We start from the raw sequence: 16,157 nt of genomic DNA on the forward strand, positions 1-16,157 counted from the left end.
CTTTAATTTGCCCCTGAGCCCCAGAGGCTCCCAGACACCTCTGCAGCTGGGAGCCCCAGGTTGATTTAAAGGCTCAGTCTCCCAGCCACAGCTCCTTCCCCAGGGCCTTTAAATCTTGAGAGGCCATGCCCCCTCAGGACTCCGGCAGTACCCCTGCCCCCAGATCCCTTTCCCCAGTTCTCCTTCCTAGGCAGTCAGTTCCCATTCTGTATGTGTGCAACTGATTGTGTCTTCCTAAGTGGAGTACTTTGCATTTGTCCTTATTGAATTTCATCCTATTTACTTCAGACCATTTCTCCTGTTTGTGCAGCTCATTTTGAATTTTAATTTTATCCTCCAAAGCACATACCGCCCGTCCCAGCTTGGTATCGTCTTTTTTTAAGTGTACTGTCTGTGTACTTTCTCTCTATTATCTATAGCATTGATGAAGATATTGAACAGAACCAGAACCGATCCCTGTGGGACCCCACTTGTCATGCCCTTCTAGCTTGACTGTGAACCACTGATGATTACTTTCTGGGAACAGTTTTCCAACCAGTTTTGCACTCATCTTCTAGTAGTTCCATCTAGGTTGTATTTCCCTAGTTTGTTTCTGCGAAGGTTGTGATGGGTTCCCCCTCTTTCCGGGGTGCCACCTGATGTACTGGGATCCCGCTGAGCCCACCCATTCAACCAGCCTTGGCTCCGTCACACTGTCCTGCTGTGCCAGGTCCTCAAGCCTCCTCCAGCACACGCGCGTATGCACACACACACACATGCACACACAGGTAGGGACACACCCAGCTGCAGAAAGACACAGACACTGAGATCAGCTCTGTGTGGGAAGATTTACCTGAGGGATTGCCCAGCACTCCAGTGCACCCCCCTTTGGGGTGCAAACCCAAGATCATATCGAATTGTGTTGCACAGAGATCTACACAGCTCATGAAATCCACCCCTCCCTCAATGTGGTTTTTGCCCCTCCCTCCTTTATGAATTACACAAACTGGTTATAGAATAAACAAAACCCAAGTTTGTTATCTACAGAAGGTCGATTGTAAGTGATTAGAAGGGATAGTAAATAGATCAAAGCAGAGTACTGAGCAAATACAATAAACACAAACTAAAACACTAAAGAAATTGACTACAAGTAGTAATTTCTCACCTTACATGTTGTTTTAGGCAGGTTGCAGAGCTTTTTGAGGACAAACTGATCTTGCCTGCAGCTTAAAACTGCAGATATTTCTTTCACAGGCCAGACCCCTTCTAGCCTGGGTCCGGTTCTTCCCCAGTTCAGTTGTAGGTGTTTCCAGCAGTCATCTTGGGTGGGAATTCACTGAAGAACCAACCTTGATTAACTCACTCCCTAGCCTTAAATAGGATTTACATATGGCAGGAATCCTTTGTTTCCCAGTTTGATTCCAACTCTCTCCTAGTGGAAAAATACCAGCAGTCCAAGGTGGTGTCCAGTACCAGGTCACATGATCACATAACCCTGCAGTTTCAAAGTAGCATCCCAGGAAGCTTCTCAGGAATGTGGGGAGATTAGCATCTTCAAAGACCTATTGTCTTTCCTAATGGTCTATTGACTAACCAGCCAGACTGATTGCATTTTGTCTGGCAGGTGTTCCCCAGGTGCAAACACTTTTGCAATTGATACAGAGTTAATATTCTTAATTTCAGATACAGAAATGACACATGCATACAAATAGGATAATCACATTCAGTACATCATCTTTCCAATGAGATCTCACATGACCCATCTTGCATAAAATACATCTTACTTATGCCATATTTGTATCATAAGCATATCTCTTTGAAGAATATGGGGCATAATGTCACAAAGGTCATGCAAGACAGTATCAAAAGCCTTCCTAGAGTCAAGATATGCCACATCTACCGCTTCCCCCCTCCACAAGGCGTGTTACCCTGTCAAAGAAAGCTATTGGGATGGTTTGACACAATTTGTTCTTGACAAGTCTCTGTTAACTGGTACTTATCACCTTATTAAGTGTTTGCAAATTGATTGCTTGATTATTTGCTCCACTATTTTTCTGCAGGATTTGAACCCAGGAGTCCCAGCAGGAAAGGGCCAGTATCCTTAACCTGCTGCCTCACAGACCTTTTCAAACACAGTTACTGCTAAAGTGACTTGGTAACTTTAGTCTTCAATTCCAGGCCCCTCTCTTTTTTGTTGACAGCTTAGTGATTCCTTATAGCTCAGGTTCCAGCCCCACACCTCTTACATGTAGTGCTAAAATTCCCTTCCAGAGTGTTAATAACGCCTAGCTCTCATCTAGAGCATCTACTCTTAGATCTCAAAGCGTTTTACAAAGGAGATCAGTATTGTTAGCCCTGTTTTACAGGTGGGGAAACTGAGGCATAGACAAGTGAAAATCACTTGTCTGAGGATTCCTGAGTTCTGGGTCTCAGCACGTGGAGCTAGGCACAGAATGGGGATTCCCTCCATGGGGACATGAGTGCAGTCACCTGGCTCTGGCTACAGCCCCCCTGCTTTGGGCACAGGCCAGAGTGATTGGTAAGGGAGTGTAGGGGCCCAGCCCCATTGCCCCGGAGCCAGCCAGCCAGCCAGGAGGCTTGGCAGAGAGCAGCATGATGCAGAGAAGGCATCCTAGCAACCAGCGCAGGCTCCTAGGCAACACTGTGGCCATGGAGAGTGCTCAGGGAGTGGAGATGGGGTGAGCCAATGCGACAGGCTCCATCTTCCAAGCATTCTTCTGCAGAGGGGCAGGCGGGACTGGGTGAGTCAGTTCCTCCCTATTCTTGTGGGGCAGGAGAGCTCCACAGCGTTTCTCCAGGGAACTAGGGGAGCACGTGCTACCTCCATGAGGGCAGGCTATCCCTTCCCTTTCTGCAGTGGCCTGGCATTCCTGAGGCCCAAGGAGGGATAGCTGGGGGCACTGCTGGCTCATGATGAAAGCACCAGGCAGGGCTCTTGGCGGGGCAGTGCGCCTCTCCAGAAGGGCGAGACTGGAACTTGTGTCCCTTGGCTCACCCCTTCTGCTGCCTGTGACTTGCCCCAGCCATGAGGCAGTGCCCCCCCCCCGTCCAGAGCAGGGGAGGAGGCTATGCTGCTAATACTAGAGAGTAGCCATGGGAACAGAAAGTGTTGGCTAAGGGACCCTGGTATGTGAGTGGGGGACAGGTGAAGTAGGGGACAGTGCGAGGGGGGGTGGAGGGGAAAGACAGGGTGGGAGGGAAGAAGACTTGGGGGTGCAATAAGAGAGCTTTGAGGGGTGGGCTGTATTCCCCTTAAAGGGCCATGTTCACTTTTTCTTCCCCTGTCACTCTCAGTCTTCACCCACGGCCTTTTCTTTCCCTGGGGGAATGCTCTCTGCTCTCACCTCGATCTCCAGCCAGTAGATCACCCACTTGGGATGTCCCCAAATGCTGAGCCCCTGCCAAGCTGTTCTGGAGCTTCTCTGACTCCATAGGCACTTTCCAGAGCTCTTTCGGATTTCCCCATTTCTCCCCATCCCACTCCATAGTTCCACCCTGCAGGAGTGAGATGCAAAGTGGGGAGCCCTGCAGTTTTCGGGTGCATCCCCGCCCACGCCAGCTCCTGCTGCTGTCTCAGAGGTAATGGAGCAGCTGGATCTCCCAGTGCAAAGCCAACCTGGGCACCAGCTCGCTGGTGTCCTGCGTGGGGAGGAGAGGGCCCTTACTGTACTGCTTTCCATGCTGCAGGAGGAGGGCAGAGCATGTGGCACTGAGGACTGGGAGAAGGGGGTAGGATTTTGTCGTACAGCTTCCAGTCAGCGCCCCAGGGTTTAACCTCCGGGCCTTCCAGAGGGTTTATTTTCTCCTGTGTCCTGGCTGTTGTTTGTGTTGCATTAGTGCCTTGAAGCTGTCCCGGGCACTGGCCAGGCCCCCGTTATTTCAGGCACTGTCTAAAACCAGACCAGCAACAGTCCCTGCCCCAAAGGGCTTTCAATGCCCCCTGGCCACCTTGGAGAGGCCAAGTCAGCCCCTACCACCCCATGCCTCTGCCCTATCCCTTAGCCATCCATCCTCCTCCTCTTGTCCTCTCCCCCCAGAGACCTGGCCCCGCGGGACATCTCCGGCACCTCAGACCCCTTTGCACGAGTGTCCTGGGATGGCCATGCTTTGGAGACAGCTGTGAGTAGAAGCATGCTCTCTGGCCTGGCTGCATGGGGGCAAGGGAGGGGACAGGGCTCCTTTTAGTTGCAATGCCAGTGGCACAAGGGGAGGGGCTCTGGGAGGGACAGCCAGACCCCCCACTTCTTTCATTAGGACTCCAGGTGGTTTGCATTGTGTGCTAGTGACAGCTGAGAGAGTGGTGGGAAGTCTGCCTGTGTATCTCCAACCCATCAGTGTAGGATCTGAGGCCTGAATCCATCAGCCAGCCATGAAGGGAGCAGGACACATGTGACTTGGGCTGGGCTAGGGCCTTGGAGCAGAGAGAACATGCTGCCCTCCCTGCACACAGCAAGCACAAGGAAAGGGCTTAGGACCAGCCTCCGCCCCCAGCTGACACCTGGGGTGGGGAAGAGCTCTCTTCCCAGACATATCTGTAGGTCAGGAGAGATGCAGGGCTGCAGGGGAGTGTGGCCTTCCCCAGCCCCCCTTTAGCTGTTTTAGGTGTTATGGGGATGGGAAGCCTGGGGCAGCCTTGTGCTCTTGCTCCATCCTTTGCCTCTCAGTGCAGTGGCAAGGAAATTGGGGCACTTACCCGTGGCGGAGCTATGCGATTACTAAAGAATGCTGCAGTTCTTGTTTCTAAGGGACGTCTTCTCTGGCAGGAAAACACCGGCTCGCCTCACTCTTTTGCTGCTGCAGCAGGTTTGCCCGCAGCTGAGTTTACGTGCCCATTTCACACCAGCCAAGTGTTTGCCAAACAGCCTTTGGTTTTGTTCCCAACATTGTGTAACGCTGACAGGTCCCAGTCATCGCCATCGAACCTGGGACCTCTGGAGCTAGATGCATGAGCCTCTACTACATAAGCTAAAAGCCATATGGCTGTTAGTTAAGGCTGTAGCGCAAACTCATTAATCTCTCTCTAAGTGGCCACTAGATGGGACAGAACACCACACCCAGGAGGTGTGTGGGTTACAATTGCTCTTGGCTTTTGCCGGAGTCCTGTGCAGGGCCGCCCAGAGGATTCAGGGGGCCTGGGGTCTTTGGCGGTGGGGGGCCCCCGCTTTGGTGGTAATTTGGCAGCGGGGAGACCTTCTGTTCCGGGATCCACCACCGAAGTGCTCCGAAGACCCGCGGCGGGGCCCCCCTGCCGCCAAATTACTGCTGAAGACCAGGAGCGGAAGAAGCTCCGGGGGCCCGGGCCCCGAGAGAGTTTTCCGGGGCCCCTGGAGCGAGTGAAGGACCCTGCTCCAGCGGCCCTGAAAAACTCTCGTGGGGGCCCCTGCGGGGCCTGGGGCAAATTGCCCCACTTGCCCCCCCCCCCCGGGCGGCCCTGGCCCTGTGTCACACCCGTGTTGTCATGCTGGAACAGACCTTCCCCACCTGACTCCCCATTCCTCTCTGACATGCCACCTTTCTCTCTCCCCTTGCAGATCATTAAGAAGACTCGTTTCCCGCACTGGGATGAGGTGCTGGAGTTTGACCTGGAGGAGGGGGTGCCCGGGAAGGAATCCAGAGGGTCCCAAGTGAGCGTGGAGGTGTGGGACTGGGACATGGTGGGGAAGAACGACTTCCTGGGACGGGTGAGCAGCTCCAGCCATCTCCTCAGTGCATCCAGTGTGGGGGCTGGTGGCTCTGATCGGAGTGGGGGATGACAAGAGGATTCGAGGGGAGAAGGCCAACGGCACACAGGCCTGCTGCCGTCTCAAATCTCCTGCTGGCTTGTAAGGAGAGTGGATCCCTTTCTCAGCTGGTCAGTTTGATGTGGGGGGAGGCAAAACGACCTACCAGGCTGGTATTTCAGTTCCTCTGTTGCGGTGCTCGTGGCCAGGGACAGGACGGGGTGTATGTGGGAGGCTGGTTCTAAGCCCGCCTTGCACTTGATGGATTCTGCCTGGCCTCTGGTGTAAATTAACATTGTCCCAGGGCTGCTCTAGTCATGCTTTGCTTTCCATGACCCCTCCCCTGTGGGCTCTGGGAATAGCTGGAGAGCAGCGCTGAGCCCTGATCTGCCCCTGAGCCTGTGGGCTGAGAGCAGGGCTCGTGTAGGTCACGTACACCAGTTCTACCCCAGCAAAGGGACAGCTCTGGGGCCCTCCCCATGCTCTATGTAGTCTGCCAGAGTGGCACAAGGGACCTTAGGGTGACTGAGAATCAAGTCCAAGTAGAAGAGGTCAGAGAGAGAGAGGAAAATGCTCATGAATCATTGAGAGTGAAGGTACAGCTTGGAGATAGGTGCAGGGTGTGTAACGCTATGTCCTGACACCAGCCAGAACGAGCCAGCAGCTGAGACCTGAACCTGCTGCTCAGTTCACTTGATCCCCATGTCACGGCAGTTCTGCCTGGCAGGGGAAGCAGAACCTGTCTGATTGCTATTCCACAGGGGGGTAGTGGCTCAGCAAGGCTTGGGCCAGCCTCATGCCAGAAGAGCCAGGCCAAGCAAGTAGGGAGAGAGGGCTTGTAACGATGCTGCCTTTGGTGGGACGCTTCTGAGAGTGTCAGTTCAGGAGAAATTGCTGAGAGCAGGGCAGTCACAGCCCCAGGCTGGGGGTCTTTTGCACACCAAGGCAAACCAAACCAGCCAAACAGAGAGGACTTTGGTTTTACCGCACTGACTAACCACAAGTCACACAAGCAATTCCCAGGACACTCCAGTTTCCCAGTATCACTACCAGTGCCACTCATCCTGGGGATGAATAGTTATGAAAACCAACACCCCAGTAAAACGAAAGAGGTTCTCCCGATCCCAAAGGACCAAGCCCCATACCCAGGTCAATATACAAATCAGATCTTACCCACAAATCACACTGTTGCCAATCCTTTAGAATCTAAAATCTAAATGTTTATTCATAAAGGGAAAAAGATAGCGATGAGAGCTACAATTGGTTAAATGGAATCAATTACATACAGTAATGGCAAAGTTCTTGGTTCAGGCTTGTAGCAATGATGGAGTAAACCGCAGGTTCAAATCAAGTCTCTGGAGTCCATCCACAGCTGGGATGGGTCATTCAGTCCTTTGTTCAGAGCTTCAGTTTATAGCAAAGTCCCTCCAGAGGCAAGAAGCAGGATTGAAGACAAGATGGAGGAGATGCAGCAGCCTTTTATAGGCTTTCTCTTGTGCGTGGAAACCTGTCGGTTCTCCTGTGCAAGATCTCAGCAAGATGGAGTTTGGCATCACATGGGCAAGTCACATGTCCATGCATGACTCAGTTCTTTACAGGCCGAGGCCATTGTTTACATGTTAGTTTGAATGTTCCCAGGACAACTCAGATGGGGATTGGCGTCTGCCAAAGTCCATTGTCAGTTAAATTTCTTGATTGGGCACTTACTGAGAATAGCCCCTTCTCAAGAAGCTGACCAAATGCTTCACTGAGGCTACTAAGAATCAAAACACATTCATATACAAGTACATAACCAATATTCGTAACTTCAGCTACAAAAATGACACACCCATACAGATAGCATGATCATAATCAGCAAATCATAACCTTTCCATAGACACCTCACACGACAACCTTTGTACAATATTTCCTGCAAATGTGTAACAGTGGTTGCACCGATGATCTATACGGTTATAGTTTATGTCAATAACATCACAGGGCTTAACAGCTTAGTGAAAGGAAAAGGTTTTGCAGCTGTTCTTGGTGCATGTGTTTGTGCTTGTGGGTGCCTCTGCCCTCCTGCACCTTCTAGTGCCTGGGCCACCAAAGAGGCTAAGGGGTCTATCACAGCTGCCAGGTGCGGGGGTCTAACTGTAGTGTAGACAGACTCCAAGGCGCATGGAGCAGTTTGCTGATGGCAGCCGCAGTTTCTAGGTATCTGACGGGTGTAAAGCCTGGTGCCAGGTGGGGAGCCCTTGGCCTGTGTCTGGGCCCTACTGTGCGTCTTGCTTGGGTTTAGGTCCCTTCAGCCCCAGGATCCACTGCAGGGAGATCTGCATGTCTGACCCAGTAAACAAGCCCCATTTTAATTTGGGGGTCCCCTGTTTTGGTGCTGTGGGGCAGGGGGAGTTAGGGTGACCAGACATTCCAATAAAATCAGGACCGTCCCGATATTTAGATGTTCGTCCTGCATCCCGACCGATCTTTGGTCAGGACACAATTTGTCCCGATATTTCGCTCCACCGGCAGCACTCGGCTCTTTTTTCTTCTCTGCCAGCGACCACCTCCCCCATGTGTCCCAATATTTTCTCCCTCTCATCTGATCACCCTAGGAGGAGTATAAGTGGAGGGTGGAATCCATTCAGCCTTCTGCTTCCAGGGCTGGAGCACACCGGCTCGGCAGGGGGCCCGGTACTGGAGCACGCCGGCTCAGCAGAGGGGCCCGGGGCTGGAGCACGCCGGCACAGTAGAGGGGCCTGGGGCTGGAGCTCGTCAGCTCCCCAGAGAGGCCTGGGGCTGGAGCACGCCGGCTTGGCAAGGGGTCCGGGACTGGAGCACGCTGGCTCCCCAGAGAGGCCTGGGGCTGGAGCACGCCGGCTCTGCAGAGGGGCCTGGGGCTGGAGCACGCCGGCTCCCCAGAGAGGCCTGGGGCTGGAGCACCCCGGCTCCCCAGAGGGGCCCGGGACTGGAGCACACTGGCTCCCCAGAGGGTGCCGAGGCAGAGCCACTGCAGCGTGAGGCTGGAAGTGCTCTGAGAGTCTGACCGGGAAACAGCCTGGGGATGAACCACACTGGCAGCTAATGTGAGAGCTGGAGTTTTCCCGCTATATCGCCAGGGGCTGGGAGTTGGGACAATGGGAAGAGGCTCCCCCGACACTGCAGTACTGCCCCCTGCTGTCAGCTCTTGTCCTCTTACTGTCCCTCTCTTCGTGTCCCACACAGGTTGAGTTCTCTCTGGATGCCCTTCAGAGATCCCCTGCCAAAGGCTGGTTCAGGCTCCTGCCCTTCCCCATCGCTGAAGAGGATGCTGGGTAAACAGTCAGCCTTGAGCTAGGGGCCATCATTAACCCCTGGGGGGAAGAGAAGGAGTGAACATGGCTCCTAGTCCCAGCTCTGGGAGAGGAGCATGGATCATGGAGCAGTGGTTACACCAGGGCGCTGGGAGTTAGGATTCCCGGGTTCCATTTCCAACGTAGGGGGTGGTGTATCTAGGTGCTTAGGTCAGGGGACTGGGGTTCAGGACTCCTGGGTTCTATTCCCACCTCTGTCATTGACTTGCATGCACACCTTGGGAAGGTCAGGCCCCTGCTCTGTGCCTCGGTTTCCCCAACTGAAAAATGAGGTTTAATGATGTTCCCATATGTGCACTCAGCATCTGCAGGGTGCTGAAGACATTAAGGGGCTGTCTTTAAATGGAGTTAACATGGGCATTTTATTCCCTGCCCCAATCCCTTGAGCTATAGTAACACAAAAGCAAAGTGCCCAGGGTGCTGGGGCGTCAAACCCCACTGAGCTCTCGCTTCCCTCGCAGCACATCAGCAGGGCCCCTCGTGAGCTGTAAGGTGAGCCGGTGGAGACTGGAGGCTTTGAGTCTGGGAGTGGATCAGGCACTGGAGGCACTGGGGCAGCGGAGGGATCCTCTGTAGCGTGCTGCAATAGTCCAGCTCTGGGTGACCTCTCTCCATGTTGCCATTCATCCTGCCTTGGAATAGGAGCTTGACAGGCTTGGCCGGATGGATGGAAAGGTTGCTGGAGGCTCTGGTGCCAGCGTGATTCACCCACAGAGCCCGTGCCGAGGCAGAGCAGTGGTAGGACAGGAGTGTTCCTCCACTGGTGGAAGCACACCAGTGCCATGGGGTGGTGCTGGGCGGGGCACTGACCGCAGTAGTCGCGGCCCAACCAAGGGAAGGCTGAGGTTTTACCCTGGGCCACTGGGCTGGAAGGAGAGGAGAGCAGCAGGGGGGAAGAGGTTAAGGACAGAGGGAATCAGGCTCGTCTTGGGGGTTCTTGGCTCTGGATTTTTATCGGTACTGGCTGTAGATTCTGGTTGCTGTGCTGGAGGACTGAGCTGGCTAGAACCAGGTTGCAGATACCGGCTCCCCGGTGCTGGTTTGCACTCATTCCACTCACGCTTGCCCACATGGGTGGTGTCTCGGGTGTCGTTGCAGAGGAAAGCTGGGGGCTCTGAGGCTGAAAGTCCGACTGGCTGAGGACAGGATCCTGCCCTCCATGTACTACCAGCCCCTGATTGAGCTCCTGGTGGAATCCATCCTGTGCCCTGCCGAGGTGGGTACCAGCCTGCCTGGCTCCTTGTGCATGGCTACCTGACTGTGTCTGCGTCCAAGCCACGTGCGGACAGCAACGCGAGGAGGAGGGTTGGGGGCGAATGGCAGGGTCGGGATGGGGGAGATGCTGGAAGGAGGGGAATGGGGGGTGGGGGAGATGGAAGGGAGGAGGGGAAGCAGTGGGCAACCTCAGTTTACTTTCTAGTTCCCAGGCCCCTCACTCATGCCACTAGGGGGATGTGAACAGTTCCTTGCTGTGGCAGTGTCTGTCCCCCAGCAGTAGGGTTGCCAACTTTCTAATCGCACAAAACCAAACACCCTAGTCCCCCCCCCCTTCCCCGAGGCCCTGCCCCCAACTCACTACATTCCCCTTCCCTTGGTGGCTCGCTCTCTCCTACTCACTGTCACTTTCACTGGGCTGGGACAGGGGTGGGTTGCGGAAGAGGGTAAGGGCTCCAGCTGGGGGTGCGGGCTCTGGGATGGGGCCAGAAATGAGAGGTTCAGCATGCAGGAGGGGGCTCTGGGCTGGGGGGTGGGGCAGAGGGATTCAGAGTGTGGGAGGGGGGTGCGGGTTAAGGCAGGGGGTTGGGGTGTGGAAGAGGGTGAGGGCTTGGGTGGGGCCAAGTATGAGGGGTTCAGGATCGGGGGAGCTCTGGGCTGTGGGTGCAGGCTCTGGGGTGCAGGAGGGGGCTCCAGGTTTAGGGGGGCTCAGGGCTGGGGATTGAGGTGCAGGAGCGGGGATGGGCTCTGGGTTGGGGGTGTGAACTCTGGGGTGGGCCAAGGATTTGGGGTCCACGGGGGGAGGGCTCAGGGCTGGGGTAGGGGGTTGGGGCTCAGGGTTGGTTGGGCGGATCCTGGTTAGCGGCGCAGAGGGGCTAAAGCAGGCTGCCTGCCTGTCCTGGCTCTGTGCTGCGACCCGGAAGCAGCCAGCAGGTCCAGGTCCTATGCAAGAGGTGTGGGGGCAGGAGGCCCCCTGGCATGCGCTGCTCTCACCCGCAGGCACTGCCCCGCCAGCTCCAGTGTGGAGCCAGTTCCCAGGCAGCGTGCGGAGCCTATGAGCCAGACCTGTTGGCCACTTCTTAGGCGCAGGGCAGTGCCCCAGGACAGGTAGGGGCTAGCCTGCCTTACCTCCTCAGCACCGCCAACAGGGCTTTTAATGGCCTGGTCGGCAGTGCTGACCAGTGCTGCCAGGGTCCCTTTTCAGCCGGACACCTGGTAACCCTACCCAGCAGTTGTGCCTGACCCCTCTATAGCAACATTTCCTCCTGAGCCTGCACTTCATCTCCCGGCCTTACGACATCCATCTGGGGCCTGCAACGATCTGTCCCTGGTAGCACTGAGCCACCCGCCAGCGGTGCCCAGGGACCTTTGCAACGGCATTGCCCCAGATGGCTCCGCAGGAGTGGGGTAGCACCTGACAGGCATGTTAATCTGGGTGAAGATTCAAGCAGAGAGCAGCTGTCCCCCAGCCTGTATGCGTGTGTGCATGTGCACTTGGACGTGTGTGGATGTGTGCACCGGCGTGTGTATGTGTGTGCATGCAAACTTTTGACGTGTCAATGCTTTGAGGCCACAGTGGCAGGCAGCTGAGGCCCTGCCTGGATGGCACCTGCTGCATGTCACTGCCTCTGGCCAGGGCCTTTTGGGACTTAGGGGCCATCAGGGTGAGCAGGGAGGGGGAGAGTCTGGCCCATGGGTTGCTATAGATGCTGCGTTGTTAGGACAACAGCACAGGGTAGGTGGCAGAGATGGTGTAGGAGGTTCAATAGCCAGTGGCAGTGTCTTGGCTCTCTCCTTTTCCTGTCCTGGCCTCGCCCCCAACCATGATTTCTCCACGGGGCTGTTCTGATTTCGCTGGCCCACCGGTGCCCTGGAGAGTCACGGCACCCTTCTGGTGGTGCAGCAGCCAGTCAGTGCCGGGGCAGCCTGGGGGTGGCTGTGAGCTCTCTGAGACCCCAGTCCCCTCTAGCCTGCTGGTAGTGCAGGCCGTGTGCTTGGGGTTGGAGGCCAGAGCCCTAGGTGCTCCCGGGCCTGGGCTTGCTCTGCCTTGGTGGCTGGGCTCCGGGGCACGCCCAGGCTTTGAGTACAGCAGCCAGCTCTCCTGGGGCTGCCAGGGGCTGCGAGCCCGGGCTCAGTGACAAGCCCAGCCCAGCCCTAGGGGCCGTGAAGTACAGGGGTAACAGTGGCACAGCCCCTGGGTGGGCTCCTCAAGCCACTACCCTGTGTCCTGCCAGCAACAGGCTTCAGCCATGGCTCTGGGGCTGCCCACTGGCCAGCCAGCTTCCCGGCTGCCCAGTGCCCTCACACTGGCCTCGCTTGGCCACTACTGGGGATGATGGAGCCTCCTGTTGGCTTGATGCTGAGCTGCCTGGAAGCCAGTAGGATGCATCGGGACCATACACCTCTGTAGCACCCTGGCCTCACCCAGGGCTACCTGGCCATGGAGTGAGATGTGCCCTCTGCCCTGCCCTGCAAACCGTGGGAGGCAGGGAGAGCGCTGCTGGGGGCAGGAGGCAGTTTCAGGAGGGACATGCGTTAGCTGGCAGCAGGTGGACACTCGTCCCAGGGGAAGATGGAGGGGGTGCCAGGAGTAGGAGGAGCCCAGGCTGGAGCTGTAGGCAAGGTCCTGTCCAGGGCCTTGAGGGTAAGGAACTGGCTCTGATGAAAGGGGCAGGGAACTGGGGAAGGGGTGGGGTGCTCAGCTGAGCCTGTGGTCCTGCAGGTTCAGCCTGGCCGCGCGATCAGAATGGCCTGTCAGCTTCCATCCCTGCTGCACCCCACACCTGTCTGAAAGCTTCCTCCTGGGATGGGGGCCAGAGACAGACCCTCCTGGTGTGTGGGAGCACAGTGGGTCCAGGGGGAAGAGAGGATCTCCCTGTGTGGGGCAGAGGGACCCCACTTGATGTGGAGCAGAGAGGGCTCTGGGGTTGGGGCATGCAGAGGAGCCCCACTTGGTGTGGGGCAGAGGGAGCTCCGGTGAGGGAACTCTGGGGGGTCTCCCTGGGTGGGGCAGATGCATGCTGGCCAGACAGCATCGTTGCCCTGCTGTGCGGCAGGAGGAGGACGTCAGCCCGCTGGCCTTGCTGGAGGAGATCAGCTCGGTGGAGAGCCGGCAAGACGTGGCCACGAAGCTGGTGAAGATCTTCCTGGGACAGGGCCTGGCGGTGCCCTTCCTGGACTACCTCAACCTGCGGGAGGTGACCAAGACCAGTAAGTGCTGCTCCACAGGCCTGGTGGTGAGAGCCTGGCCCAATGCCTTCCCCAGGGGCCTGCTCGTCATTGGCAAAGCTCACAGCACTGGGCATTGCTGTGAAGTGCCAAAGCCTGGACTGAGGGAGCTCCCAAAGTGATCTGGGGTGCTCCATATGGAGGATACCTGCTGCTGCTTACCTGGTGTTTGGGGGGGGGTTCTCCTGTGCCATACCTAGACCAGGAAATCTGGAGGGGGGGTAATCGAACATCCGTTGACCCCATTTCCACACCTTGCCTAGCACCGAGGTACCAGTTAGTATCGATACCAAGGTACCTGTGACACTAGTCCCAGTCAGCGATGGTACCTGTGGCCCTAGGTACCAGCTGGCAGTGGTACCTGCCTGCCCCTGTGCATTTCTCTGAGCGCTCATCTCTTGGGCCTCCCTTGGAATCACAAGCAAAAGACCTATCTGAAGTGAGCCCATCCTTCAACACCGAGACAAGATTTTAAATTCAGACTGGCCTTGGGAACCCCAAACGAAGGGGGGCAGGAACTCCCACCCCTCTCTATCCAAAGGGCAGGGCCTGCTTCCCTCTCTCCCTCTCCTGATCTCAAGTCTGCAGTCACATGGCGACTGGGGGAGTGGTGGTGGTGGGGAGCAGCTACCAAGATCTCCTGCCCCCTTCCAACCATTCCAGGCCACAGATAGACCTTGCTTCAAACTGGGAGCCAGTCACCTGGGTTTCCTGTCATAACTCCCTGATTGGCTCCTCTCCTACCGTAGCAATCTTCTCTTGGTCCTAATGTGCCGTTGTGTTTCCATGGAAACCCCAGGCTGCCTGGTTTGAAGGCGGGGGTGGCAGGAGAATGGGATATGGACCAGAAATGCTCTGATCAAACTTGGGTTCTGATACTTGGCAACATTTAGGAGCTGGAAATGGGAAGGTTTAGGGCAGCAGCATAGGAGATAGGTCTCCACACTGAAACTCAATGGGGCAAGGAGAGTGAAGGGTCAATATGTGTGGAAACAAACTCCTCCCCACCCATTAGGAGCAGCTGGTATGAGACAAGCATGGTAGATGGCACCATGGGACAGTGTGACCTAGTGGATAGAGCACTGGATTGGAAGTCAGGACACCTGGATTCTGTTCCTGGCTTTTCCATGGACCTGCTGGCTGCCCCGTGATGTGCCTCAGTTTCCCCTCCCACCCTTTGCATGTCTTGTCTATTTACAGTGGGACACAGGGACTCTCTCCCATTCTGTGTCTACAGAGCCTAGCACAGAATGGTTCCTAGCTCGGCTAAGGTCGTTAGGCCCCACCATAAAACAAATAAGAATTATGATGACTTCACCTCCAGGTATTTGAAATCTGTTTCTGTGTGTAATGATTGTACTTTGTCTGTAATGAGCTGGACCAAACTCTACATCCCAGCCCTACTGAGCTTTGCGGGGTTTGTGATCTAGATCAGAACTGCATGTCTGGAGCCACCATTGGGTGAAAGTTCCCCTGTCACTTTGTGAACATTCATAGGGGAAAATCTGCAACATCCTGTGACGCTAGCACAAGTGAGCATTGGTAGCCATGGCCATAGGTACCAGGGAGTATGGGTACCACTGGATATTAGTACCTAGGTACCCCTGGCCCTGGATACTGGGGGGGATCAGGGTCTAAGGTACCCGGGGCCCTGGATATTGGTGGGGATCAGCGTCTAAGGTCTCTGGGGCCCTGGATACTGGTGGGGATCAGCGTCTAAGGTCCCTGGGGCCCTGGATACCAGTGAGGATCAGTGTCTAAGGTCCCCGTGGCCCTGGATACCCAGTGGGGATCAGTGTCTAAGGTAACCCTGGCCCTGGATACCGGTGGGGATCAGTGTCTAAGGTAACCCTGGCCCTGGATACCGGTGGAGATCAGTGTCTAAGGTCCCTCTGGCCCTGGATACCAGTGGGGATCAGCGTTTAAGGTCCCTCTGGCCCTGGATGCCGGTGGGGATCAGCGTCTAAGGTCCCCGGGGCCCTGGATGCCGGTGGGGATCAGCGTCTAAGGTCCCTGGGGTCCTGGATGCCGGTGGGGATCAACGTCTAAGGTCCCTGGGGTCCTGGATACCGGTGGGGATCAGCGTCTAAGGTCCCCGGGGCCCTGGATGCCGGTGGGGATCAGCGTCTAAGGTCCCGGGGGCCCTGGATGCCGGTGGGGATCAGCGTCTAAGGTCCCCCTGGCCCTAGATACAAGTTGGGATCAGTGTCTAAGGTCCCCCTGGCCCTGGATACAAGTTGGGATCAGTGTTTAAGGTCCCTCTGGCCCTGGATACCGGTGGGGATCAGTATCTAAGGTCCCCCGGCCCTGGATACCAGTTGGGATCAGTGTTTAAGGTCCCTCTGGCCCTGGATACCGGTGGGGATCAGCGTCTAAGGTCCCCGGGGCCCTGGATGCCGGTGGGGATCAGCGTCTAAGGTCCCGGGGGCCCTGGATGCCGGTGGGGATCAGCGTCTAAGGTCCCCCTGGCCCTGGATACAAGTTGGGATCAGTGTCTAAGGTCCCCCTGGCCCTGGATACAAGTTGGGATCAGTGTTTAAGGTCCCTCTGGCCCTGGATGCCGGTGGGGATCAGCGTCTAAGGTCCCCCTGGCCCTGGATACAAGTTGGGATCAGTGTCTAAGGTCCCCCTGGCCCTGGATACAAGTTGGGATCAGTGTTTAAGG

The 16,157-nt window shown here is 56.1% G+C and overlaps 1 protein-coding gene across 4 annotated transcripts in view; it reads left to right on the forward strand.

Moving 5' to 3' along the window:
• Nucleotides 1-16,157, forward strand: part of RASAL1 (RAS protein activator like 1) — a 145,797-nt gene that overhangs the window by 65,631 nt on the left and 64,009 nt on the right. For 3 of the 4 annotated variants that reach the window (XM_030582343.1, XM_030582342.1, XM_030582344.1), the window contains 5 exons: nucleotides 4,038-4,119; nucleotides 5,532-5,681; nucleotides 8,922-9,010; nucleotides 10,148-10,265; nucleotides 13,321-13,474. In XM_030582343.1, coding sequence (XP_030438203.1) covers nucleotides 4,038-4,119; nucleotides 5,532-5,681; nucleotides 8,922-9,010; nucleotides 10,148-10,265; nucleotides 13,321-13,474 — 593 coding nt within the window. The remainder of the gene's footprint in view (nucleotides 1-4,037; nucleotides 4,120-5,531; nucleotides 5,682-8,921; nucleotides 9,011-10,147; nucleotides 10,266-13,320; nucleotides 13,475-16,157) is intronic. The other variant, XM_030582345.1, reaches the window with a different exon arrangement.

Source organism: Gopherus evgoodei, chromosome 13, assembly GCF_007399415.2.
Source record: "Gopherus evgoodei ecotype Sinaloan lineage chromosome 13, rGopEvg1_v1.p, whole genome shotgun sequence".
NCBI classification, from domain to species: Eukaryota; Metazoa; Chordata; order Testudines; family Testudinidae; genus Gopherus; species Gopherus evgoodei.